At 41.3% G+C, this 27,999-nt stretch overlaps 1 protein-coding gene across 1 annotated transcript; it reads left to right on the top strand.

Moving 5' to 3' along the window:
• Positions 1 to 13,438: 13,438 nt before the first annotated feature.
• KLF17 (KLF transcription factor 17) lies at positions 13,439 to 21,568 on the top strand (the record flags this gene model as incomplete). Its single annotated transcript, XM_081058046.1, has 5 exons — positions 13,439 to 13,452; positions 13,565 to 13,634; positions 13,708 to 13,773; positions 20,229 to 21,087; positions 21,324 to 21,568. The coding sequence occupies 5 exons, from the start codon at positions 13,439 to 13,441 to the stop codon at positions 21,566 to 21,568; spliced, it is 1,254 nt and encodes a 417-aa protein (XP_080914172.1).
• Positions 21,569 to 27,999: the final 6,431 nt, after the last annotated feature.

The raw sequence follows: 27,999 nt of genomic DNA, 5'->3' as shown, positions 1-27,999 counted from the left end.
ATGTTGTACATTACATCTCCAGTACTCATTTGTCTTATAACTAGAAGTCTTTACCTTTTAACCACTTTCATACTATTCCCTACCCCCTGCCCCTTTCCTTTCTCTTTGAGGCTGAATAATAGTCCATTATATATATATACCACATTTTGTTTGTCCATTCACAGACTCAAAGCTTTTGAGATATTCAAAGTGTTTAAAAGAGCTGGCAAGATTCAAGTTGTTTCAGCGACTCTATTAGGGCTGGTGGGTGTGGTTGCTGGATAAAAGAATGAGAGGTTAGGATTTCTGCTAATTTCAACATAAGCAACCAAATGGTTCCTCTCCACTTTGAAAAAAATCTGTTTACTTAGGCTAAAGAAACAATAAGCACTTGAGACATTTTTTAATAAGGGGGCGAAAGCTATAATAATTGCTAGAAATTATTGATAATCATTCTTTTAAAAAATTATAAAGTGTCAACCAATAAAGAATAGCTAAGATTGCCTTTTATGATCAAAAACTGGATTTCCCTTTTGAGATTGGAACAAGACATGGGTATCTGCAATCATCGCTGCGATTCAACATTGTCCATGAGGTCATAGCCTACAATTTATAAAAAGGACAAAAATTAAATAAGAGGTAAAGGATTGCAAGGGAAGAAATAAAACCAGCATTATTCGTAGATACTATGATTATAATTATTTAGAAACCTTAACTACAGGCACAGCTCAGAGATATTGCAGGTTTGGTTCCAGACCACTACGATAAAGCATGTCACATGATTTTTTTGGTTTCCAAATACATATAAAAGTTATGTCTACACTAAATGTAGTCTTAGTATGCATCATGTCTAAAAAAACAAGGTACACACTTTAATTTAGAAAAATACTTCATTGCTGAAAAATGCCAACACTTGTCTGAACTTTCAGCGAGTCATAATCTTTTTGCTGGTGAAGGGTCTTACTTTTGTAAAAAGTTGTTTTATAAAAAACACAATATCAGTGAAGTGCAATGAAGTGAAGTGCTAATAAAATTAAGTATGCCTCTAATCTAAAGATAAATAACTATTAACATAGAACAGTTTCTAGATATAAAATCAACATTTAAAAAAGTCAATTGTATTTCTACATTCTTGTAAGAAACCAAAATTAAAATTATTAAAAAAAATTTTACAGTGGCATAAAAAACAAAATGAAGTCCTAGGAATAAGTCTACCAAAATATGTGCAAGACTTCTTCAGGGAAAATTATAAAACTCCAATGAAAGACATTACAGAAGATCTAAATAGATGGAAATGTATGTTTATGGATTGGAAGAGTCAATACTTTAAATGTGTAAAGTTTCTCCAAAAATGGATTTATAGATTCAATGTAATCCCAAAGAAAATTCCAATATGACGAGAATATTGTAAAATATTTGTGGAAATGTAAAGTGCTAAGATTACCAACTACCTTCAGAGAAAACTAAGACTGTAGACCTACACTGCCAGGGAGCAGTATTTATTACAAATATATTGAAATTAAGACAATGTGGTATTAAAGTAGGGACTGGTTAATGGAAAAGTGTGAGTTTGGACAGAGGAAGCCCACACCTACCCATTGCTCAAGAGGTTTAGCCAGCCCTGGGCACCTCCTCACATAGAACACTATCTTCCTTGGAAATGTTACTTTCTAAAGTCTGAAGCCAGACTCTCCTTCAAGGATAGCAAGGTCTGGAAGAAGTGTCCTTAATGAGAGCTGGGAGACTGCCTCAGGCTACATGCATGTGGAGACATTCTCCTAGGAGATTTTGTAACTCACTTTATACAAGGAGCACACTCAAGTGGAGTTAATATAGACCCTCCACCATTCATGACTGTATCTCATATGGTGTTCTGATTAAATCATACTTCATGCTGGGAAAAACCACTCACATGTACCTGGAGAAGAGAATAACTTGTCAGCTAAATCTGGTTTTAGCCTGATCAATTCAATGACAATGGTTATAAAAGGATGTTAAAAGAACTATTCCTGTTATTCCAGAGGGCCCAAAGTTGAGAACAGAGCCTCATTTAGTACACTAGATTCTAAAAAAAAAAAATTCTGCAATAATTAAAGGCTAGCCACCCCTTTGAGGACTTAAGAGGTAACCACTAGCTCTACTATCCCTAATCACCATCCCAACCCATCCCCACCCCGTCCACCCTCCCCCCAGCCAGGTAAGCAGAAGAAAAGGAAGAAGAAAAGAGGAAGTTAGAGACAGGAGTCTTGGCCTTGGGAGAAGAGCCATGACTTTTCTTTCCTTTTCATGTGAACAAAGAGGAGGATATTTCATACCTCTCCCAAGAGGAGAGGTCTAAGAGAATTACTTGTAGAGATGTTGGATGTAGTCAGAAGGAGACTGGAATGTTATGCCCATGCTGGACGTGCAGTGAGTGGATTTGGTCTGCTTTCTGTGACTGGTTGAGTAGGAGAAAAGGAAACTGGAGAGAGATGGCAGTGTAGCAAGAGGGTGCTACCATGGAGCTCCTATGATTTGGAGTTGCTTATAGGCCAGTGGCCACCAAGGAAGATGGTTGATCTTAAGCTACCCTGCCAGTTCTCTACTGTGATATTGTGATTTATAAAAAGAAATATATATTTGGTCTTCTTCCAGGTTTCTGGTACAGAGCTCCTAAAACCCTTGGAATTTCCTAAGTGATGATAGCATAAAGGTGTCTTTTGTTGTGCTAATGAGGTGACTTTTGGATCCCACTGAAGGCTCAGTGGGGGAGAAGGGACCTGTTCTGTGTAAAAGTAAAGGGGACACACAGGGAAGAAAGACATAGTAGGGAAGAACTGGGTTTTGCCCTCCTCCGGAGATGGAAAACCATCCTTTCCAAGAGGGTATCAGACTACTAGACCAGGCTGGACTGCATTGCTGAGAGCATTCTGTGTGCAAGAGTCTAATTTGTGAGGAGTGATGAGTTTCCCTTACGGGGAGCAGCAATGATCAGGAACCTGGTTTTATGATTTGACCATCGGTAATCTCTGCTGGGTGATCGCTTTGTAAAGTGAAGGGTGATAGAGAATCTGGTTTGTTCTCTTTGTTCGTCTGACTGTTGATTCGTAAGACCAAATCACTTAAAATATTTTGTGCCCAATGGAAAGAAGAGTCTTTGGAGATCTGGACTGGTGAATTTTTTGTGGTTCTGCATCCACTCTGAATAGTGACTGAAGTTATAAAACCAAAGCTGCAAACTCAGTAAGACTGTAAATGAGAAAAGCCTTAAATCTCATTGTGCAAGTATGGAATATTTTCCTACCTCCTGAGTGTATTATTAACAAATTCAATTATAAAGAGTCAAATTAAGGGAGATTTTTTTTTGATTGGTTTACAGCGACTAACAAGAGCTTATATAAATCCAATATTGCCCAAACTCCCAGGAAACAAAGAGGTTGAACTTCTAACACTTTAAACGGGTTAAACAAACCAAAACAAAACAAACCCTTTCTCATAGAAACTGCTAGCTCAGAAGCAGTTTTAGTTTTATACAAAACCCGTTTACGTGATCAAGTAAGAAATTTTGGACAAGTCAGACTTATCTGAAATTTTGCCTTAAAAACAAACGTCTCCCATCAAAATCCCAATGGCATTTTTTAAAGAAATAGAACAAAAAATCATCAGATTTGTTTGGAACCACAAAAGACCCCGAATAGCCAAAGCAATCTTAAGAAAAAAGAACAATACTGGAGGTATCGCACTCCCTGACTTTAGCATGTACTACCGGGCTACAATAATTAAAACAGCATAGTACTGGCAGAAAAACAGACACGTAGACAATGGAGTAGAATTGAGAATGCAGAAATAAAACCACATAAATATGGACAGATAATTTTTGACAAAGAAGCTAAAAACATATAATGGAGGAAAGACAGCCTTTTCAATAAATGGTGCTGGGAGAATTGGATAGCCACGTGCAAAAGAATGAAACTGGACTGCTATCTGTCACCATGTACCAAAATTAATTCAAAATGGATCAAAGACTTAAGCATAAGACCTGACACAATAAACTGCATAGAAGAAAACATAGGTACTAAACTTATGGACCTTGGGTTCAAAGAGCATTTTATGAATTTGACTCCAAAGGCAATGGAAGTAAACGCTAAAATAAACGAATGGGATTATATGAAACTTAAAAGCTTCTGCACAGCAAAAGAAACCATCGACAAAATAAAGAGGCAACCAACTGAATGGGAGAAGATTTTTGCAAACAGTGCCTCCGATAAGGGGCTAATATCCAAAATATACAAGGAACTCATGAAGCTCAACAACAAAAAAACAAACAGCCCAATTGAAAAATTGGGCAGAGGACCTGAAGAGACATTTCTCCAAAGAGGACATACAAATGGCAAATAGACATATGAAAAAATGCTCAACATCACTAATCATTAGAGAAATGCAAATAAAAACCACAATGAGATATCACCTCACCCCAGTCAGAATGGCTATCATCAACACGACAAATAGTAACAAGTGTGGAGAGGCTGTGGAGAAAAAGGAACCCTCATACACTGTTGGTGGGAATGCAGACTGGTGCAGCCATTATGGAAGGCAGTGTGGAGGTTCCTCAAAAAATTATGAATAGAATTACCGTATGATCCAGCAATCCCTCTCCTGGGTATCTACCTCAAAAATCTGAAAACATTTATCCATAAAGACACGTGTGCTCCAATGTTCATTGAAGCTTTGTTTACGGTGGCCAAGACATGGAAACAACCAAAATGTCCTTCGATAGATGAATGGATAAAGAAGTTGTGGTATATATACACAATGGAATACTATTCGGTGGTAAGAAAGATGACATAGGAACATTTGTGACAACATAGATGGATCTTGAGAGTATGATGCTAAGCGAAATAAGTCAGACAGAAAAAGCAGAGAACCCTATGATTTCAAGGATATGTGGTATATAAACCAAAAACAACAAAAGAACAAGACAAACAAATGAGAAACAAAAACTCATAGACACAGACAATAGTTTAGTGGTTACCAGAGGGTAAGGGGGTCGGGGGGTGGGAGATGAGCGTAAGGGGGGTTAAATATATGGTGATGGAAGGAGAACTGACTCTGGGTGGTGAACACACAACGGGATTTATAGATGATGTAACACAGAATTGTACACCTGAAATCTATGTAATTTTACTAACAATTGTCACCCCAACAAATTTTAAAAAAACAACAACAAAAACAAACGTCTTTTCCCTGATTTTACCAGTGTAGAGTATAATACAAACCCACATTTTAGTTTATTAGGTTTTTAAGATTTCTTTTGTTTTCTCATGAAGAGAATAGTTGATGGGAACATTCTAATCCACCTGACACCCCCTCTGTCACTGTTGCTCCTGGTACAGCCTCAATCACCTTTATAACTTTTACTAAAGTAGCTGGTTCTACTTCAGCGCGAGAATGGGGAGGTAAGACATCAAAAAGCTTTCATCATGCACAAACATTTTATCACTCTTTCAGGTTCCTGGACCCAATTCCAATGTGTATATGTTGGGGAGACTTCCCTGATAGGGTAGGTAGAAAGGTAGAAATGAGCAAGAGAAGGAGGGAACTAGGCCTGGTTAGGAGGTCCCTGGCAGCTACTCCTACTTCAGAAGATATGTCGTTAGAAGAAGGAAAAAAAAAAAGCCAGAGATGGAGGGAAAACATTTCGCTTATCAGAAGGTACATACTGGGGCAGCCAGATGGCTCAATTGGTTAGAGAGTGAGCTCTTAACCATAAGGTTGCTGATTCAATTCCCTCGTGGGATCGTGGGCTGCACCATCCTCCTCCCCCCTCTAGCAACTAGATTGAAAACGGCGACTGGATTTGGAGCTGAGCTGCGCCCTCCACAACTAGATTGAGGGACAACAACTTGACTTGGAGCTGATGGGTGCTGGGGAAACACACACACACACACTATTCCCCAATAAAAGTTAAAAAAAAAAGGTACATACTGCTTCTCAGGACTGTACAATTACATTTGCCCTTTGAAAATGAGCTTCTCAAATAAATCATGGGAAACTGACAGGTTCATACTTGCGTCCTAGGAAACAACATTGGGAACAAGAAGGGAGGATGGGACAGGCCACTAGAAAGAAAGATACTGGAGAGGGAGAGAGGGAGACAATTTTACCATAGCAATAACAACCCTCACACAATGAAAGGAGGCTGCTTCCCTCTCTTGGGTCAGTCTGCTCCACGTCTCGGAGTGTACTTTCTTACTAATAAACCTTATTTTTCTGTAACTCGCTTAACTCTGTCTCTTGACTGAATTCTCGCCAAGAAGACAAGAACCGGGCAAAACATCATTCCTGGTAACATCCTCATAGCACCAAGCAATTCTTGGACACCAGCATGGTGTCCTATAATTCAACTCAATTCTGACGCTATCCACCTGGAGACAGCATCAGATTCCACATGTTAAAGGTTCAATCCTATAAGAGAATCCCACAACCATCCACCCACTTCAGAGGCCAATAATAAGCGCAGGTTGTTACCTGTGCTTCTGACTGACTGGTTACAGATTGGAGATTCTCATGACCCCCTCTTTCCTTGGGAGCAGTGGGTGAGGGGACAGCTCATTGACCCAGGACTAGAGTCCTGGGTTCTGGGGGGAGGGTGATGGGAAAACAGGAGGAAATGCCTATCCCTGAGTCATTCCCAGGCCTATGGCATCTTTCTTTAGGATAGTCAACAGATGATGAGGTATAGGTTTAGGTTGGGGCAAGAGGCAGGGCCCCAGAGTAAGCTCATCTTCCCCATGAGCCCCTCCTGTTCCAGATGTTCGCAATAAAAATAGGCTCTAGGTTAAAAAGCTGAAGGGTGGTACTGGCTCTGTCCTGCCCTGCCTTGCCCTGGAGAGTTTGACAGAATACATGGATTATTTATGAAGGGAATTAATGGATCATTCATGAATCACGAAGCTAATCCTCTCAGGTACTGGTAGCTAATAAAGAAAATGACAACAGAGAAGATTAAATTACAGATCCCCAAACCTGAGAACCAAAGCCAATGCTGGGATTCAAACCCAAGTCCTGACTCTAGACTTCACTTCTTCTTCGTTTTTTTAACAATTAGTTTCAGGTGTACAAAACAAATAGCGAATAGACATTTATATACCTCACAAAGTGATAATCCCAATAAGTCTATTACCCATCTGACATTGTACATAGCTATCACAATATTATTGACTACATTCCTTATGCCGTACTATATGTTCCCATGACTATTTCTTTATAGTTGACATTCAATATTATTTTATATTAGTTTCAGGTGTATAACATAGTGGTTAGACACCTATATAATTTAGGAAGTGATCCCCCCAATAAGTCTAGTACCCATTTGGCACTATACATAGTTTTTATAATATTATTGACTATATTCCCTATGCTGTACTTTACCGCCCCATGACTCTTTTGTAACTACTAACTTGTGTTAGGTTGGTGCAAAAGTAATTGCGGTTTAAAAGGTTAAAAATAATTGCAAAAATCGCAATTACTTTTGCATCAGTCTAACTTCTTTATCCCTTCACCTTTCTCATCCATCCCCCAACCCCACTCCCATCTAGTAATCATTAGTTTGTTCTCTGTATCTGTAAATCGGTTTCTGTTTGTTCATTTATTTTGTTTTTCAGATTCCACATGTAAGTGAGATCAGATTGTATTTGCCTTTCTCAGTCTGACTTATTTCACTTAGCATGATACCCTCTAGATCCACTCATGTTGTTGCACAGACTTTACTTCTTAACCAGATGGTGCATTTAGAACATTTTCCTGACCACAGTTAGTGGTCACATGGAAATTCCAACTGATCCCTACTGTTTGCCCAAGGATCACTCCTAGAAGAAGGGCATGGAAGTGGGATGGGGTCAGCAAAGGCTTCCTGAAGGGGGTGACCACAAGCTGAGTAAAAGGGAGTAGCCTGTAATAGACACTCATTAAATTTTGATTTAAAAAAGTGAAGTTAGTAGATGGGAGAAACAGAGGGAAGAGTAGCAGTCTGTCCCAGGTGCAGGCTAAATGCAGGAATGCATATGTAGAGAGCATGAAAATAATATATCCAACTAAAAATTGGTCTGCTTGTTTTCTTGTTTTTTGTTTTTTTTTTTAAGGAGGGCGCAGCTCACAGTGGCCCATGTAGGGATCAAAGCAGCAACCTTGGTGTTATTAGCACCATGCTCTAACCAACTGAGCTAACTGGCCACTGGTCTGCTTTTTATTATTACTGTGGTCTAGCAACTTTAAATAAGGTCTGTGACAAAATACTCCTCTCTAAAAAAAAGTCTTTTGTTAGTGCAAATTCTAAACAATCGCTGTAGATATTGTTGGGTTTATTTAGTTTTATTAATATATAAAAATTAGGAGACCATCAACAAAATGAAAAGGCAACCTACTACCACAAGGGAGAAAATATTTGCAAATCATATCTCTGATAAGGGTTAATATCCAAAAATTATAAAGAACTCATAACTAAATTAAAAAATGAGCAGAGGATCTAAATAGATATTTTTCCGAAGAAGACATGCATGTGGCCAACAGGTGCATGAAAAGATGCTCGACGTCACTAATCATCCGTGAATGCAAATCAAGACTACAATGAAATACCACCTCACACCTCTTAGAATGGCTATCATTAAAAAGACGAGAAACAGACACGTGTACTCCAATGTTCATTGCAGCTTTGTTTACGGTGGCCAAGACATGGAAACAACCAAAATGTCCTTCAATAGGTGAATGGATAAAGAAGTTGTGGTACATATACACAATGGAATACTATTCGGCGTTAAGGAAAGATGATATAGGAGCATTTGTGACAACATGGATGGATCTTGAGAGTGTAATGCTAAGCGAAATAAGTCAGACAGAAAAAGCAGAGAACCCTATGATTTCACTGATATGTGGTATATAAACCAAAAAGAACAAGACAGACAAATGAGAAACAAAAACTCATAGACACAGACAATAATTTAGTGGTTACCAGAGGGTAAGGGGCTGGGGGGTGGGTGATGAGGGTAAGGGGGATCAAATATATGGTGATGGAAGGAGAACTGACTCTGGGTGGTGAACACACAATGGGATTTATAGACGATGTAATACAGAATTGTACACCTGAAATCTATGTAAATTTACTAACAATTGTCACCCCAATAAATTTAATTAAAAAAAAAAAGACGAGAGACAGTGAGGATGTGGAGAAAAGGGAACCCTTGTGCACTGTTAGTGCAAATGTAAATTGGTACAGTCATACGGAAACAGTATGGAGATTCCTTAAAAACATAAAAACAGAACTACCATATGATCCAGCAATTCTATTTCTGGGTATTTATCTGAAGGAAAAGAAAATACTAACTCTCGAAAAGATATATGCACCCTCATATTCATTGCTGCATTATTTACAATACTGCAGCAATGAACATGAGGGTGCGAAACAGGGAAGCAACTGAAGTGTCCATCGATGGATGACTGGATAAAGAAAATGTTGTATACATATATACAATGGAATATTATTCGCCCATAAAAAAGAAGGAAATCTTGCCATTCACAACAACATGGATGGATCTTGAGGGCATTATGTTAAGTGAAACAAGTCAGACAGAGAAAGACAAATACTGTATGATCTCACTTATATGTGGAATCTAAAACAAAACAAAACACTGAACTCACACAGAGAACAAATTGGTTGTAGTCAGAGGTAGGAGGTGGGTATGGGTGAAATGAGTGAAGGTGGTCAAAAGGTACAAACTTCTAGTTATAAGATAAATAAGGGGGGTGGTAGATGACGGTAAAGGGGATCCAATATATGGTGATGGAAAAAGAACTGACTCTGGGCGGTGAACACACCATGTGATATATAGATGTAACACAGAATTATACACCTAAAATCTATGTAACTTTACTAACAATTGTCACCCCACTAAACTTTAATTAAAAAAAAAATAAGTTCCGAGGATGTAATGTACAGCATGGTGACTATAGTTAATAATACTGTATTGTATATTTGAAAGTCACTGAGAAATCTTAAAGTTTTCATCACAACAACAGCAGAAAAATGGAACTGTGGTGTTGCATGTTAACTAGACTTATTGCGGTGATCATTTCACAAAATATACAAATATCAAATCATTACGTATGTGTGCTCCTGAAACGAATACAATGTTGTATGTCAATTATATCTCAATAAAAAATAAAGAAAAAAATCCCACAAAAATTGGTACAAGTTTACATTAGCATACTTTTATTACAGACCATTTAATAAACATTATATTTCACATAGAAGTTAATTTGGAGAATGCCGTTTTATGGTTGCCTGGACACATAAAGACTCAGCCACATATGCTGACTTTAGGCACAGGTCATATCTCCAACCCCGGTGTTATTAGTTATCCCTGTATTTACACAGTAGCTTCAAAACAAACAATCATGATTTACAGTCAGTGATTATAAAGGCAAAGAGACAGAACTTGACTTATTTCAATTTTGTCATTCAATGTAACCATTTGGAGTTTGGGGTTAAAACAGTGAAACAGTGCAAAATGAGAGGCAAAATATTTTTGTTTGGTTAAGTGCCAAGTTTAGTTCATAGATGAACTATTTTACTGGATTTAAATCATATTTTTAAAAGGGAAATTATTCTTTATTCTATTTTATATTGTCAGTTGTTTTAAAATGAAAGATAAATCAGGAAAATAATAAATGTTATATCAATATCAGTGGTACAGTTCAGCAGTTTTGTGAACTAAAATTCACTTTAGTTATTGGAGAATCATTTACATAGGATATTTTATGAGTCTATAACTAACGGATCAAAGTTCAAACAATTAGATAGATGTGGAAATAAATAGTTGTGCTTTTTTCATTTTCTGAACCATAATACTATTTGCCTATTTTACTGGCTTGCATATACATATAAAACTTTGTAAAAGAAAAATTTTCACTTCTACATTTCTTTTCTGGACATTATTATTATTCATTTCATTTCCTAATCATTTGAAAATATGAAATTTGAAGTATGAAAATAGTTTTATCCTAAGTGGTATGTTAAAAAACGATCTGCTCCATGTATCAAATATGATTCATTCCACAAATATTTTCTTAGTGCTGTGACGGGAGGAAACACCAAGTGCATGATAACTGGAAGAGGCATCAAATCAGACATGGCCCCTAGAGGTGATACCTGAGCAGGTATTCTCCATAGAAGCAGAGCCACTATTTCTCAAGGGCCTGCTCTCAGCCCCACCCCATGCTAGTAGCTGGAGACACTAAGACTCTTGTTACCCAACCTGTGACAATAGAGCAAATGTCCCTGCATTCACCAAAGGCCCACTTGTCTATTTGTACCCTGAGTCCTGTCCTTTCTTGACTTATCAGTGTTGCTCCTATAATTTCTCTCTCTCTCTCTCTGCCCCCCTCCCCTAGGTATTGGTTTCTTTTTATTGGTGGATCCCCATCAGCCTCCCTTAATCCCCCTTCCAACTACCACCTCATTTCTCTGCCCCCATTCACAGGAAAACATCTTTGAAAGAGTTGATTATAGTGTCTCAGGGTCTCCATCTCAGCAGCACCTACCTGTTTTCTTTTCCCCACTCCAGTTAACTTCTACCTCCTCTGTAACTGTTTTTGTCAAAGTCGCCAAAGACCTCCATCTTGCCAAATCCAATAGGCACTCACCTGGTTCTTAGCAACATTTGATGCAGTCGAACAGTCCCTTTTTTTTTCTTTTTAAGATTTTATTGGAGAAGGGGAACAGGACTTTATTGGGGAACAGTGTGTACTTCCAGGATTTTTTCCAAGTCAGGTTGTTGTCCTTTCAGTCTTAGTTGTGGAGGGCGCAGTTCAGCTCCAGGTCCAGTTGCTGTTGTTAGTTGCAGGGAGCGCAGCCCATTGTCCCTTGTGGGAGTCGAACTGGCAACCTTGTGGTTGAGAGCCCACGGGCCCATGTGGGAATCGAACCGGCAGCCTTCGGCATTAGGAGCACGGAGCTCCAACCGCCTGAGCCACTTGGCCGGCCCAACAGTCCCTTTTTAAAATACAGGCATGTTGAAATATGTATCCACTCTAACGGTCTTATAATCACCATGTCTATGCTGAAAACACCCAAACTTACATTTACTGTTCTAGCCTCTCCCTGAGGATATTTAATAGCCATCTCAAAACCAACGTATCTAAAATGGAATTCTTATTTCAGCTGCTTCCAAAGCTCTTCCCATATTTCCATATCCCCATTGGTGCAGTCATCACTCAGTTGCTCAAGCCAATAATCTAGGAATCATGTTTGATGTCTCTTTTCCTCCCAGCCCTTTCCCATTCCAACCCATTAAGTCCTATCTCATTTAATATAAAAATATTCTCTAATCACCATCACCAACGTCCACCAAATACTGACATATTTTTTGGAGAGATCCTTTTGCTTTCTAACTCGTGTTCCTGCTTCCATCTTGTCCCCTATAATCCATAAGCCTCAAAGTAACCCAATGATTATTTTAAAAACTTAGATCACATCAATTTCCTGCTTAATATCCTTCAGTGGCTTCCTATCACAGTTAGAATAAAATCCAAACTACCAGCCAGGATCTTCGAGAACCTGCCCATCTGTCCTCAGCTCGTTCTTCTCTCCTGCCTGCACATATCACCGAGGTCACCTGGGTGTCCTGATTTCCCTCTGGCATGGCAACTGAGTTCTTTCTTGCATACTTACCTGGTAGGGGAGATACCATGATCACGAAGGTGGTTTTCCCAGGGCGAGGCTTATCCATTGCACTCCGAATGTGCTGACCCCTGCGATTTCCCCAAATGTGGGAAACTCGACTGCATAATTTGTGGTAGTGGGGAACTGCGTTCGCGCTCTCCCCTATTAAAAAAAAAAAAAGTTCTTTCTTGCCCTAGATCCCTCCAATCTTCCTATGCATGACTCCTTTTAGGCCCTTAGTTCTCAGCTCACATTTCTCTATTATGTTTTTTTCCATAGCACTGGCCATCATTTATAATTATTGACTTGATTAAATTCATTTGTTTGCTCATTTAGGATGAAAATTCTTGAGAGCAAGGACTTTATTCTGTCTTGTTTGCCATTGTCTCCCTAGTTCCAAATCACAGAGCCCATCACAATAGGTACTGGATAAGTATGGTAGAACAAAGACATTGTACCGCGGAGCTCCCAGTCTTGGGTTTGTACAAGGGACAGAGGTACCTGGCAAAGAAGATCCAGGCCTCTGGGAGTTTATGACGAGAGCCGTAATCTGGCGGCCTGGTAGTGGAGGCTCTCCTGTCTGCAGAGACCCTTCACACCCCATCTGCCATTCTCTTCAGCCTCCTTCCCCATTTCTCCATTCAGAGATCAACAAGGCCTGGCTGGAACAATGAAACCTCGGTGTCCCCACCCCCATTTGGGCCAAACAGAAATGCTTAGGCATTAGGGTGGATGGGGAGGTAGGATGGGGTAGACCTGAGACTTATGGAGTGGTCCAGGTAAGCGGTCCGGTTAGTGGCCCTGCTGAGTCTGGACAGGCTGAACCCGGCAGGGTGGGGCAGCCTCTGCTGGGTGGGTCGAAGGGTGCGGCCTTTGGCTCCGCCCCCCCAGCGCGGCGGGAAGTAGAAGCCGAGCGCCCGATTGTGGCGTGGAGGTGCAGCGACACCTGACCTGCGACGCGGTGGCGGCGGGGCTCAGCTCTCCTCTGATGTGGTTTGGACCCGCACACAGTCCCGAGGTGCTGTGGATCCCAGGCTGAGATGGAGCAGGAGGCCCAAGGGCTGAGCCATTGGCAGGCAGCTCAGCACCAGTTCTCAGAGGTGGGGCGGGCGTCAGCCCCGGGGCAGGGCGTGGGGGCTGGGGCGACGAGGCTGCGGGAGTGGAGGGAAGCGGACCTCTGGGCTTTAGGAGTTGAAAGAAGAGGTTGGGAGGGATGGGAGATCGAGGACGTGTGTCATTTATCGAATTAATACTCACCGAGCCTAAGGAAGAGCTCTGTGCTGGGCGTAAAAAGGTCCCAGGAGAGGGATCTGAGTACTGAGGAAAGAAGACAAAGTTAGGAAGTTAGCGGGAAATGGGTAGGAGGAAAAAACTAAATATTTTTTGGAGCCCTTCTAAGTGGTAGGCCTTTGCCAGACCCTGGGAATACAACGGTGAGTTTACCATAAGACACTATCCCATTTTATTAATAAATAGCTTAATGATTAGCAGTACAAATTGTTGTGGCGGAGAAGTACAGGGGCCACGGGAGCAAATAGCAGAGATGTTTGATCTGATTTAGGAGGCCAAGAAGACAGCTTCGGATTTGGTCTGGGACTGGAGAACTGGTTCGGTGAAGGGTTTGGGGGCCTTAGACCAGAGACAGGATACCTCTACCTTGGAGAAAGTGAAAGATGGACCGTGAGACCGAAGGCCAAGAGAGTGACTGGAGAGTGGCCCAAGGGGAGGGGAGGCAGGGACCCCCCACCATCGCGGTCGTGCAGGGCTTGAGTTGGTCATTCCAAGAGCAGTAGGAAGCCATTGATGAGTTTAACCATGATCAGTCACAATTAGATTTGAATTTTTTTAAACCTAGATTTGAATTTTTTTTAAAGAGTCCCCTGGGGCGGATGTGGGCAGAATTACAGGCAATGGTTAGAACGCCGTTGTGATAATCCAAGCAGGAATTAAGATGGCGGCCCAACAGAGAGGTGAGAGTGGAGATGGAAATCCTGGAGATGTTTTGGAGGTAGGCACTACAATGTGGTAATTACGCGGACCTAGGTCGTGAGGGACACATCCAGGACAACACAGATATCTAGCCTGTACAATCAAGCGAGAATAATGGTGACATCAGAGAGAAAAGGATGAGAAGAAACAGGATTAATAGATTAACCCCCCAACCTCCCACCCCTGGGGTGGGTTGGGGAGGAGGGCAAGGAGGCTGCTGTGTATTGGACAGTCCAAAGTGACTGTGGCTATTCAAATGGACTGAGCATTAAGTAGCTGGAAGATTCGGGAGAGGTCTGCCCTGGAGCTATCGATTTAAGAATAATTGGAATGTAAACAGAAATGGATCATTAGCATGAGAAAGATTGCCCGAGAGTAGCTTAAGGGAAACCTGCAAAGGAAAAGGAGGGCTGGAGAGAAGGGAAGGAGAAAAACTAGTCAAGAGTGTCCTTGGTGTTCCTGTAATGTGTTCCTGAGGCCAAGGGAAAGAAACATTTCAAGAAGAGTGACTTCCCAATCTCAGAAGCTCTTGAGAGGTCCAGCAAAGAGGAGTCTGACAAGGTTTTGGACTTAGTGACAGGGAAGTCATCGGTGACCTATATTTGGGCTGGTTCTGTGGAGAGATGGGGCCCTGAGTGAATTTTGGGGAATAATAAGGCCAAGGTAGTGGTGAAGGTGTGTTTCACCATCTCCAAAGATTTTTGCCTGTGAAGGATCAGGAAAATAAAAGAGGGCCATTACTGAGAGGGAGGGAAAAGGGGCTGAGCACCCCAGAAATACCCATCTAAAAGACATTTATTTGGGGCCTATAGTGTGTCTACTTTACGCTAGATGCTGAGTATATAGTGGTGAATAAAACAGGATTTCCCCAACCCTCCATAGTCAAAACATTATCAAACCTATCAAAATTAATGATAATCTCTTAATACATTTTAGATGCAATTATTATTCAAATTCCCCTAGTTGTTCCTAAAATGTCCCTTAGAGCTGATGTGTTCAAACCAGGATCCAATTTAAGACCACACACTGCATCTGCTTATTATTATGTCCCTTGGGTCTCTGAAATTAGAATAGTTTTTTTTTCCTAACTGACTTTATTTTTTCATGATCCTAATTTTTTTCTTATAGATTCCTTTTTCTGGATTTACCAGATTGCTTTTTCATGGTGTAATTTAGCTTGATCACCTATCTCTTGTATTATCTCTTAATTAGAGTGAGATCTTAAAGCTTAATTGGATTTCTGATTTTTGGTAAGACTGCCTCTGATCCTTGTATTAAAGTCGCAAAAACCCTGTTGGCCTCTATTCAAATTTATTTTTAGCCTTGCTATCAGAAAGTAATTTGCGTCATGTTACCTTGGCTGCATCCAAATGACCAGTTCCCCAGCAATCATTCATCTACTGGTTTCAACCAAATATTTTTTCCTTGATCAAAAGTTTTTTTAGGGGTTGTAAAATAATGATTTTCTAATTCTACCATTCCTTCTACATTTATTAGTTTGTATTCTTCTGTAAACAACTGGAATTATTTGGTGATTTTGAAATAACAGTTTCCTACTGGAAAGACAGAATAAATACTAAATTCTTTCACTTCAATTCACAATGGCTGACACTGGGATAATAGCTTACCCTTTGTCACTTTTGGCTCATGAGTTTTCAGATTCAATTTATTAAAATCAACAATCATTGTTCTTTTTGATTCTCAAATTTTCACAAATTTGGCCAGTGGGGACCTCTTCTGTGTCCTTTTAAAAAACATTTTTAAAAATTGTGGTAAGATCTACATAACATAAAAATATCATTATGACCATGTTTAAGTGTATGGTGGCACTAATCATATTCACATCATTGGGCAACTGTCACCACCATCCATCTCCAGAATTTTTTTCATCTTCCCAAACTGAAACTCCTTAACCATTAAACAGTGACTTCCCAATCTCCTCTCCATCCCCCAGTTGCTGGCAATCACCATTCTGCTTTCTATCTCTTTGGATTTGACTTTAGTAAGTACCTCATATAAATGGAATCATACATTATTTGTCCTTTGTGACTGGTGTAATCCACTTACAGCATAAGTCTTCAAGGTTCACTCAGATTGAAGCATGTATCAGAACTTCCCTCCATTTTAAAGCCGAATAAATATTATATTAATATATATATATATCCTATTTGTTTATCCATGCACCTGTTGGCGGACACTTGGGTTGTTTCCACATTTTGTTTATTGTGAAAAATGCTGCTTACTAGGGGTGTACAAACTGCTGCTGACCAAGGTAGGTACAAATATTTATTCAGTCTAGTCCCTGATTTTAATTATTATAGGTATATATCCAGAAGTGGAATTTATGGGTCATGTTAATTCTGTTTGTAATTTGTTGAACTGCCATACTGTTTTCCATAGTGGCTGCATCATTTTACATTCCCAAGTGCACAAGGATTCCAGTTTCTTCACATCTTGCTGACAATTTTTTTTTTTATATTTGTCATTTTAATGGGTGTGAAGTAGTATCTTATTGTGGTTTTGATTTGCGTTTCCCTAATGATTAGTGATGTTGAGCATCTTTTCATGTGTTTATTGGCTATTTGTATGTTTTTTGAGAAATGTCTAGTCAAGTCCTTTACTTTTTGTGTGTGTGTGTTTTTCCAGGACCCATCAGTTCCAAGTCAAGTAGTTGTTTCAATCTAGTTGTGGAGGGCGCAGCTCACAATGGCTCATGTGGGATCCAGCCGGCAACCTTGTTAAGAGCACTGAGCTCTAACTGAATGAGCTAACCGGCTGCCCCAGTCCTTTACTATTTTTGAATTGGGTTGTTTTGTTTTCCTGTTAAGTTTTAGGAGTTTTTAATATATTCTGGATATTAGTCTCTTATCAGATGTGTGATTTACACGTTTTCTCCCATTCTGTTGGTTGCCTTTATACGGCTGATAGTGTACTTTGATGCACAAAATTTTTAAATTTTGATGAAGTCCAATTTTGTCTATTTTTTCTTTTGTTGCCTATGTCTTTAGTGTCATAGCTAAGAACGATGTGGATATCCAGTTATGTCAGCACTATTTATTGAAAAAACTATCTTTTCCCCATTGAATGGTCTTGGCACCCTTGTTGAAAATCATTTGACCATATATGTGAGGGTTTACTTCTGGGCTCTGTTTTTTTCTGTTGGTTTATAAGTCTATCCCTAATGCCAATACCATACAGTTTTGATTGCTGTAGCTTCATGGTAAGTTTTAAATCAGGAAGTGTGAATTTTCCAATTTTGTTCTTTTTCAAGATTGGTTTTGGCTATTTTGAGATTCCATATAAATTTTTGGGTGGATTTTTCTATTTTTGCCAAAAAACGATTTTGATGGAGGTTGTATTGCATCTATACATTGCTTTAGGTAACACTTGACTGTTAAGTCCTTTAATCCATGAACATGTCTTTCCATTTACTTAAGTCTTTAATTTGTAGCTTTCAGTGATTGAGTTAACCTCTTGGGTTATTTCTAAGTATTCATAGTTCTTCTCAATAGCATAAATTGAATTGTTTTTCTAATTTCCTTTTTGGATTGGTTATTGTCAGGGTATAGAAACAACTGATTTTTGTGTGTTGAATTTGTATCCTGCTCCGTTGCTAAATTTGTTGATCAGTTCTCAGAAGCTCGTGTCAGTGTATGTGTTCTTCAGAATTTTCCACATATACGATTGTATTATCTGACAACAGAGATAGTTTTACTTCTTTTTCAATTTGGATGCCTTTTGTTTGTTTGTTTGTTTGTTTGTTTATTTTTGCCCAATTGCTCTGGCTAAACTACCAATTCAATGTTGAATAGAAGTGGTGAGAGTGATCATCCTTGTCTTTAGTTGTTTACCATTGAGTATGATGTTGGCAGTGGGTTTTTCATAAATGCCTTTTATTATGTTGAAAGCTTCTTTCTATTCATAGTTTTTGTTTATTTGTTTTTTAATCATGAAAGGGTGTTGGATTGTTTCAAATGCTTTTTCTGCATCAATCGAGATAATGAGTTTTTTTTGTTTGTTTGTTTGCTTTTATTTTACTTATGAAGGATATTAGGATACTACATTGATTGATTTTCATGTTGAATCACCCTTGCATTTCTGGGATAAATTCCATTTGTTTGTTGTTATATAAGCTGTTCAATGTGTTGATTGATTTGATTTGCTAGTTTTTTGTTGAGGATTTTTGCATCTATATTCATAAAATATCTTGGTCTGTTGTTTTCTTGTGATGTTTTGGTTGGGCTTTGGTATCAGGGCAATTCTGGGCTCATAGAATGAGTTAGGAAAATATTCCTTTTTTAAATCTTTGGGAAGAATTTGAAAAACAGCGTTCTTCTTTAAATGTTTAATAGTTTAAACATCTAAAGTGTACAGCTTAGTGAATTATCTTGGAATAAAAACCTGTGAAATATTGCTACACCACAGAAGCCCTTCGAGCAACGCTTATCATTGCCCTCTCCCTCTGCCTTAATATAACTTGTAGCCTATTGTCTGGATATAACTTCCTTGAATTTCTCTCTTTCTGCCCTGTGATCCTATAATTGTTGTAAAGGCTGAAATTGCTTTCTTAAGTTTTCTTTTTTTTAAATTTGTGTTTGTTGCTAATTTTTCTTTGATATGTGGCAGGATTTTTCGGGTGAATTTTCTTTTTCTTTTGGAAAATTACAATCTTTAATTTCTTTTTTGATGTTTTAGTATCTTTTATGGATACTGTCTGTATTTTTTAACTTACGGTTTGGTTTTCGTATTTGAATGGCTTGGTCTGTTCTGCACTGCCCCAATGGAGGAGTGGATGGGAAATAATGGAGGTAGCTTTCCCAGTTTTCCAGCTCAAGAGCTCTCTCTATTGCTACAACAATGGACAATTTCTTTTTAAATATGTTTTTTTGGATCCTATCTTATTTCGAGAGGTTCTACCACCAATCCCTTCTTTTCTTCCCCTCATACCAGTTTGTCATCAAGGGATACTGCCCCTGAATTCCAAGACAATCCCCACGCTTTTAAAAATTTATTTTCAAAGTCTGCCTCTTTTTCTTACCTCCTCCAATCCTTGATCTCAGACCTGCCCACAGCAGTTCCCACTCAGGTGAGACCCTCTTCTGTAGGTAAATATTTGCAGGTGGTTTCTAAGTTTTGCGAAAGCCAGGACTCATCTGAAGCCTCCATTCTTCCTACCTTTGTGGCTTTCTGCACCCATTCTGCTGGTTTAAGATGTTCTTTCACTCTCACATTTAAATATAATCTGAAGTTTAAGGGTTTTCTCAGAGTGGTTGAAGGTATAGGTTGTAGAATATTTTATTTGATCTTTGTTGCTTTTTATGAAATAAAAACCAAAAACATGCCAAGGAGGAAAAGTGGCATGAGTCACACGCAGGCTTCCACTGCGTTATCAGCTAGACCTGCACCTCAGAAAAGCCCAGGCTGGAGAATGGCCTGGAGGCAGGATAGATCATTCAGGCCGGAGATGATGGAGGCCTGGATTCAGATGCAATCTGGAGATGGGGAGGAGGGACATGTGGCAATGGAATTTGAGCTAGGGTGAATTTTACCTTTCTCTCTCTCCAAGGATACTGAGAAGTCAATGTGCGTCTTGGACATAGCTCTATCTCCCGGAAACAGTGGAGTGCACACCTCTTGGAACCATGACCCATCAGGCATTCAACATTTCCCTCAGTGCCCACAGCTGGAGAATGTCCCCTTGGTCCCTGCTGAGGCACCCAGGCAGAATGCAAGTGAAGTGGGGCCCCAGTTCAGTGTGTTGCTGCCTGAGCATGGCGTGAACTACTGCCCCCAAGTAACTCTCACTGCTTCCCAGATGATTTACTATCAAGGAATGTCTCCCTCTCAGCCAGGAATGATTTTCCAGGGGCACCAGATGATGCCCTTAAGAGAGCCCGATATATCAGGGATGGCCATGACCTTCAGTGGGAACCTAAGGATGCCCCCCAATGAGCCTCCTGTCTCAGCTCCCACTGGAATCCCAATGATGTCCCACATCAGTGCACCAACAACGCCTTATTCGGGCCCTCCAACCGTATCTTCTAACAGAGACTCTTTAACACCTAAAATGTTGTTGACCCCAACCATGCCTTCCACTGAGAGCCAGGCAATGCTCCCCTCTTTGGCTCAGATATTGTCTCCTAGAGATCTCCACAACTATGGAATTCCCCCAGCTGGGTCCCCATCATTGCTGGCTTTAGAATCCTCGGACTCTTTTGTGAGCCAGCCAGCCTCCCAGGAAGATCTCTTCCTACCCGAGCAGCACAAACCTGCTCCACATAGAGCAGAGCAGAACTCCAAGGCCCAGGAAAGGGCTTCTGAGAGGAGGTCCCCAGTTTTAAGGCCTTACTGCTGCCAGTATGAGGACTGTAGAAAAGCTTATACTAAGCGCTCTCACCTCGTGAGTCACCAACGCAAACACACAGGTAAATTGAGGTGTCAGAAGGTGGGGTGGGTTGGAGGAGTCACCGGGCTTTAGATTTGTGCTGGACCCCTGGTTTGTAAGGGTTGGGGATTAGCCCCCATCCTTCGAGCTTGGGATCAAGCTATACTGATTCCTCAACCTTGACTGCTCTGCCTCATAGAATCAGACCCCTACCTTCCTATCTGCTGGCCTAAATTGCTCTGATTCCTTCCCTCCCTCGTCATCTTCTCTCCCCAGGTGAGAGGCCCTATAAGTGCAAGTGGGAAGGCTGCACGTGGTCTTTCTTCCGTTCCGATGAGCTTGGACGACACACGCGGATACACACCAGATACCGACCACATAAATGTGATCAGTGCAGCCGACAGTTTATGAGATCTGACCATCTCAGGCAACACCAAAGGACTCATCTACGGGTGTCAGGATCCCCTGACATAGACGCCATCAGTGGACAGATAGCTGGTCCTCCTGCTCCTGGTCTTTAGTTCAACATCCTCTTCCCCTCGTTTTCGCTTCTCCACCCAGATCCTGCCAGCCGCTGACCAGCTAGGTGTAGGCTTAGATGAAGGCTGAGAAAGATGATGGGCAGTGTTGAAGCCCATATGTGCTCTGGACCCAGTCAGGCACTCTTCAAAAACTGTCTTGGATACCCTGACCTCTCTGGGACCACCTGCTTTTGCTGAGTTGCGCCACATGGGAAGATGGAACAAAGTAGAGATTGGGAGCTTTATTAAAAAGCTCTTTATCTTACGTCACTCCCTAGCTTGAAACCCTTTAGTGACTCTGCTTTGTCTGCTACAAAAAAACTAAATTCCTTATCCTGGTCTTCCATAGTTTCCAGAGCTAGGCTATGTTCAAATCCTGAATTTACCACTTACACTAGCCATGTGACCTTGGGAAAGGTATTTGATCACTATGCCGTGTTTCCTCTTCTGGTAAAGGAATAAAACAGTATTAGACTGTTTTGGACACATCTTATATATTTGAATCAGATTCTGTCCAGCACTCACCAGCCACATGCCTTGAGTTTCTGTCTCCTCCCACTACTTCCAGACTTGGAAGGGATGTCCCACCACAGGGCATGGGACCTGGCACCTAGTAGCCACTAGCAACCCAGAAATGTAGGGGAGTTAATGTTCCTGGGGCAATGTTTGACTAGTGAGAAATGGAAGAGAGCCAGGCAGATTAAATTCCCCCTTCCCTGAATTGCTGCAAGGCACCATTTCTCCAAATAGTACAGCCAATGGGGAGATCTCCCAAGTAGCCAGTGGACATACCTACTGTGCTTCTTCAATGGTTGTCATGAAGCAGGACCTCACCTGCTATCACCTTGCATTATTTCCCATTCTTCCTGCTTGCTTCCTTTTTCTCACTCTCAGTGCCTTGGGTTTACACCACCCAAATAAAACATCGATACTTAGTTCTTGTTTTAGGCTCTGTTTTCTAGGGGACATTAGACCAGGGCAGAGAAATCCGAAGTCCACTATAACTTCTTTCCCCTTTTTACAGAGCCCAGGTAATTGGACTACCAAATACTGGGGATTAAAGGGCCTGTCCTGCCCTGCCCCTCCCCTGGGATTGAGGGCTTTATGCCTATCCTGGCAACTCAGCCAAGTAGTTCAGAATATCATTTCTGGACTTCTCAGCCAGCCATTTTACTGACCAGCAAACTAAAAATAAAGCAACGGGCCCAAGCTTTCAAATGACAGAACTGGGATCCCAGCCAGGATCTGTCTACTCCAGAGGCAGACCTCTTAACTAGGGGATGAGGTCTACCCTCGGTGCAGTGGCCATGGAGGAGAGGAGCACCTAAAGGGGAAGGTCCGAAAGGTGACCCTTGGGCTCAGCAAGCGAGCATATGTAACATCTAGTAATCTCTTAAATGTTGAAATTGAATAGGTGAATGAAGAAGAAAGAGAATTCCAGATAGACAACACTGGACCTGGCAACTGCTCAGAGGAGAGTCAGTCTGCAAGCATCCATTTGGCAAATACTTTGGAGCCCACAAGACAGAACATCACAGCTGTGGGGACTCATGGTGGAGGGCCCGGAAACAAGGAAAGGGTGTGTCAGGGATGAAAGTGCTGGAGTCAGAGCTGAGGAGCTCCCGTTTCCTGGATGTCTACCCTTGGTCATGCCCGGTGCTGGACGCTGAAGACTCAGTGCATGGCAGGACCTTGCTGCAGAGCAGAAAGATCACAGACAAAGATTTGGGAAGCGCTCAATGCTGCCAAGGAGAAGAGCTGAACCTTTGTGGACTCGAATTTCTTCTGGGCCTCTGGGAAAGTCCCACAACCGTGGCTGTATCTGCCCCTACCCCTCTCATCCCTACTCTAAACCTGTGCTGCATGCCCATCTCATCCGTTTTCCTAGTGGCCCCCATGTAACCGGGCTGGGCCTCCAGGTGCCTTCACCCAAATGCCAAGCAAGAGCAGTAGATAATGATAAAAAAAAGTTGGGGAAGAGGGCACTTGATTATGACTCAATTTCTGGCCCTAGGTATTGAGGTCTCAAGTACCCAAGGCCTCTTTAATTCCCACCTGGGCTCCCTTCAGTGGTGAGGGGGTGATTGGAAGAGAAGAAATCTATCTCTCCTTTAACCAGTGATTACCCTATGCCAGGCTGGGGCTCAGCCTTTCTCATTGTCTTTTTCAACACCAGGCAGGATAGTGGGTGAGAAAGACATTGTGGGCTCTCGAGTAAAAGCCAGTAAAATTTGAACCCCGTCTGCCGTTTCCTGACTGGCCTTGGGCACTTACTTATATCTGTTGCTTCAGATAGCAAGTGGGGAAGAATGATGGATTCAAGCTAAAAAAACAAATACAATCCCATTTAAAAGTGCTTTCTTTACCTTAAGGGAAAGGAAGGTTTTAGTGTTCTGGGTGAGAGTTGAAGGAGGCTTGAACCAGGGTGTTGGTTCAAGCGGAGATGGGAGAGTAGAAAAATTGAAAGATAATTGGATTTGGTTGATGACGGAGTGGTGAAGGATGACTCAAGTTTTTGGCTTGTGTTATAAATAACAAGAAGAATGGACGACCTTCATTAATTTATTTTCTATTGTTTATTGTGTTCTCTGTTGTACATGCCAAAAGTATTTGTGTACATGCAATTTAAAGAATAATAAAAATAAAAATATTTACCCTTTATGTCATTTGAGAAAAAGTACTAACGTTTGAAGACTTTGAGCTCCCCTCTGATCACATCCCTCCATGGAGAGAGAGAGAACCACTATCCTGAATTTTGGTTAATCTTAACCTTTGCTTTGTTCTTTTACCATATATGTATCTATTCTTAAACTATAGTGATTGGTTTAATGTGATTTTGAACTTGACGCCGTTTGGGGTTTATCGAACTTCAAAGGCTTATTGTCTTAATAAAGTTTGTAAAAACTTTGGCCTTTTTTTGTCCCTCCCCTCCTGACACACAACTCCTGACACATAATCTTCCCAGATAGTAGACCTCTTGATATTGTCCCACAGGTTACTGACGCTCTGTCCAATTTTTTTTCAGTCTTTTTTTCTTTCTCTGCTTCATGTTAGATATCTTCAAACTAACAGATCTTTTCTTCCACAGTGTCTAACCAGTTCCAACCAGAGTGTTTTTCAGCTACTGTAATTTTCATCTCTAGAAATTAGTCTGGATCTTTTTTGTATCTTTCATTTCTATCCTCCATCTACTTGAACATATGTAGCATAGTTACAATATATTTTAATGTCCTCAGGTGTTAGTTCCTTCATGTTTGTCATTTCTGGATCTATCAATTGATTTTTATCCTGGTAATTGTTCTTGTTTTCCTGCTTTAAATAACTGCTAATTTTTTACTGGATGCCAGGCAATTGTGAATTTACATTGTTGGTATTCTTTTAAATAGTGTTGGCTTTTACTTCTGGTATGCATTTTACTTCTTAGAATTTATTGGATCCCTTTGGGGCTTAATTTGTTTCCCTTAGGACAGGCCCAGAACTGCCTTTTATCTAGAGCAAATTTTGCCCCACTACTCAGGCAAATTCTCAAAGATTCTACCTGATCCCTATATTATGTCTGCATTCTGGCTAGTGGGAACAACTATTTCCAGCCCTGTGGAAGCTCTAGGAATTGTTCTGCCTACTTCTTTTCAGTGATCTTTTTCCTAGTCTTGGGTAATTTCTTTTCATGTTTTATCAGAACAGTACTCAGTAGAAGACTCAAAGGGACACCTCTAGTCTTTAGCATACTCTCTGTAAATCTCTATCCCTTTAAGTACTTTGCCTCCCAAATTCAAGCTACTTTGGTCTTCTCAAACTTCACTCTGTCTCCTTAACTCGCCTCCATGCTCTAGTTTGGTTTTCCTCCCTTTCCTCAGGGGTCACAGTCCTGAGATGCCTATTGCCCATTGCCGAAATCCATTGCTTCGTATATTTTATATGGTTCTCTATTTGTTTAAAGTGGGAAATTAAATGCAGTGTCTGTTACTCCATCTTTAAAATGCATCTAAATGGAATCATATTGTAATGAATTCTGTGAATTTATTTCTTGCTCACAATTATGCTTTTGAGATTTATTAATGTCATTGTCATGCAGGGTGTCATGCCGGTTCTTAGCTCCCACTCCCCACATAAGAACGCAGGACATGGTGAGGCCAAAAAGGAACACCCACGGAGCCATAGGTAGGGGAGTCATACCACTATAGTCTCGCTGGGTTGGAGACACAGGAAGCAGGAGCCACACGATCCGCAACCCACTGTCCGCTTCTCTGCCAGCCTCACCTGCTAGCTGCAACCTGCTGTGCTAACTGCAATCTGCTCTTGCTAGCTCAGCCACCATCTTTTTGCTAGCCCCCATTTGCTGCTAGCGTAGCCACAGCAGTTATATTACTGGCCAATGGCTCACTGGTTACAGCTGACGGCCAACTAGCCACAGCTGATGGCCATCCAATCACAGTTGATGGCCATTTACTACCCGAGTGAGCACCTTTCCACGTGAGGCCCAGAGCCTGGAAACTGCACTCCTGGCTCTGTCCCCACAACAGTGCTTCCCTGAATATTCCTGCCTAAACCTCCTGCTTCGCTTGTGACAAATTTCTCTTTGGGGCATTTTTCAAAGGGTGGTTGTTAACTCACTGGGCTGTGAACTGACTAGAGAAACAAGGATTGCAGGGCAAGATCGAGAGCCTGGTTGAGCTTGGTGACAATTTATAGAAGTGTCAGTCAACCCTGTTATGGGACTTTCTCCTTTGTCACCAGTTGCTTGTGTAGTTGTGGAGTCAGCAGGGGTTGGGGTTTTGTTAGGTGAATGCCACAGCAGGATAAAGGAACAAGGGAGTGGCAAAAGAATCAAGGGACCCTTTCAGATGGGGTTGGGGTGTGTGTGGGGACGGAGGATGCTGAGGAACAGACAGTAGAGCTGCTGATAGGTTCCAGTGCAGTGAGACAAGTGGTATATTAAGATAGTTGAGTGAGGCTGGCAAGAGAAATGGTGGTGAAGATCAGCATGCTGCTTGGGTGACTTTGGAGGTAGAATGGTGATGAGATCCAGGATATGGCCACAGAAGTGGGGTGGACTAGAAGTGAAAGTTTTTGGAAATGTAGAGAGTTCAAGGTGTTATTTGTGTCATCCTTGGATGGTGCCTAGAACTACATATGGCTAAACCTTGGGTGGAGAGGGAGTAGATGAGGAAGGGAACACCTACGAACAAGTGAAAGTGACCAAGGAGGTGAGTTGAGAAGTGACTAGAATGGTAGAGTATCCAATGGAACAGGTTTTTGGTGGGGAGGGAGAATAGTGATTTTTAAGTGGCATTATGTTCCAAAGATAGTTTGGATAGGAGAATGAGAGGTCTCCACAAGGAAGAGATGAAGTAGGATATGAAGGAAAACAGAAGAGGGAACTTCTTCGCAGAAATGGAGGAGATAGGGGAGTTCCCAGATTATGGAGCAGGAGTTCCAGAGGGTACTGTGGGGTAGTTTGGGAGGGAGCTTGGGAGAAGGATGGTAAATATGGCCTGGGAAGGGGGAAGGCTTTCCAAAAGTTATTCAGACATTGATCCTGCAGTGTTGGAACCCTCATATGATTCATTCTCATTCAAAAATGTACTGGGTGCCCAGGAGTGTGGGTGGCTGAGTGGTCACTTAGCTCCTCCTGGAGCTCTGGGCCAAGTGCAGGAAAGGCTGACCCTAACACATGATTATAATTGCATTTGGGAAACCCATTGTTTCGTATGGACGGTGGGTAGGAGATCTGGGCTGAAGAGGAGGCAATTGCGTATAGGGAAGGGGGCAAATGGTGGTCTGCCCAGTCAAGCAGATTGTGAAATGCCGTGTTTGGAATGAGGAATCTGAGCTGAGAAGAATTTCTCCTGACTTCATTCTATAGGCCCCCTCCCAACCTCCAGCCATGATCCCTGCTGGCAGGTTGTGCTGGCAACACCCCCAGATGCTAGGGTACATATGATCCTGCTTCTGTCGTGATGGTGCTGGAGGTTGCCGGGCTTCTGGCTCTGCGACGGCAGTTAAGGCCTTCCCGAAGGCCACGTCCCTGGACCTGGCCCATGTCCGGAGAAGGACACCCCCTCTCTGTACAGGTTGGTATAAAATTTAGCCATGTATAGATGAGATAGTTCTTAAAGGGAGTCCTAGGTCCTGGGGAACTGTGGATAGAAACCTTTAGAATGAAGCCCTGGGTGCATGCAGAAAGATTTTGGGGAAAAAGGAGGGGTAAGAAGGATGGTGTATAAAAAGGCTCTTGGAAAACACTGGCACATCTATACATCTATTCCACTTCTACATTCAATATAGCAAGAAAATAATGCCTCTTTTTTTTTTTTTTTAAATAATGCCTCTTTTCAATAAGTATCTCCTTTGGTTTTCAGATGTTCATTCATTCATTCATTCCTCCAGTTCTCACGCCAACTCATACCTGCAGTTCAGTGTTGAGAGAA

The sequence above is a fragment of the Rhinolophus hipposideros genome (assembly GCF_964194185.1).
Source record: "Rhinolophus hipposideros genome assembly, chromosome: 8".
Lineage (NCBI taxonomy): Eukaryota > Metazoa > Chordata > Mammalia > Chiroptera > Rhinolophidae > Rhinolophus > Rhinolophus hipposideros.
This window is presented reverse-complemented; position numbering and strand designations above follow the sequence as displayed.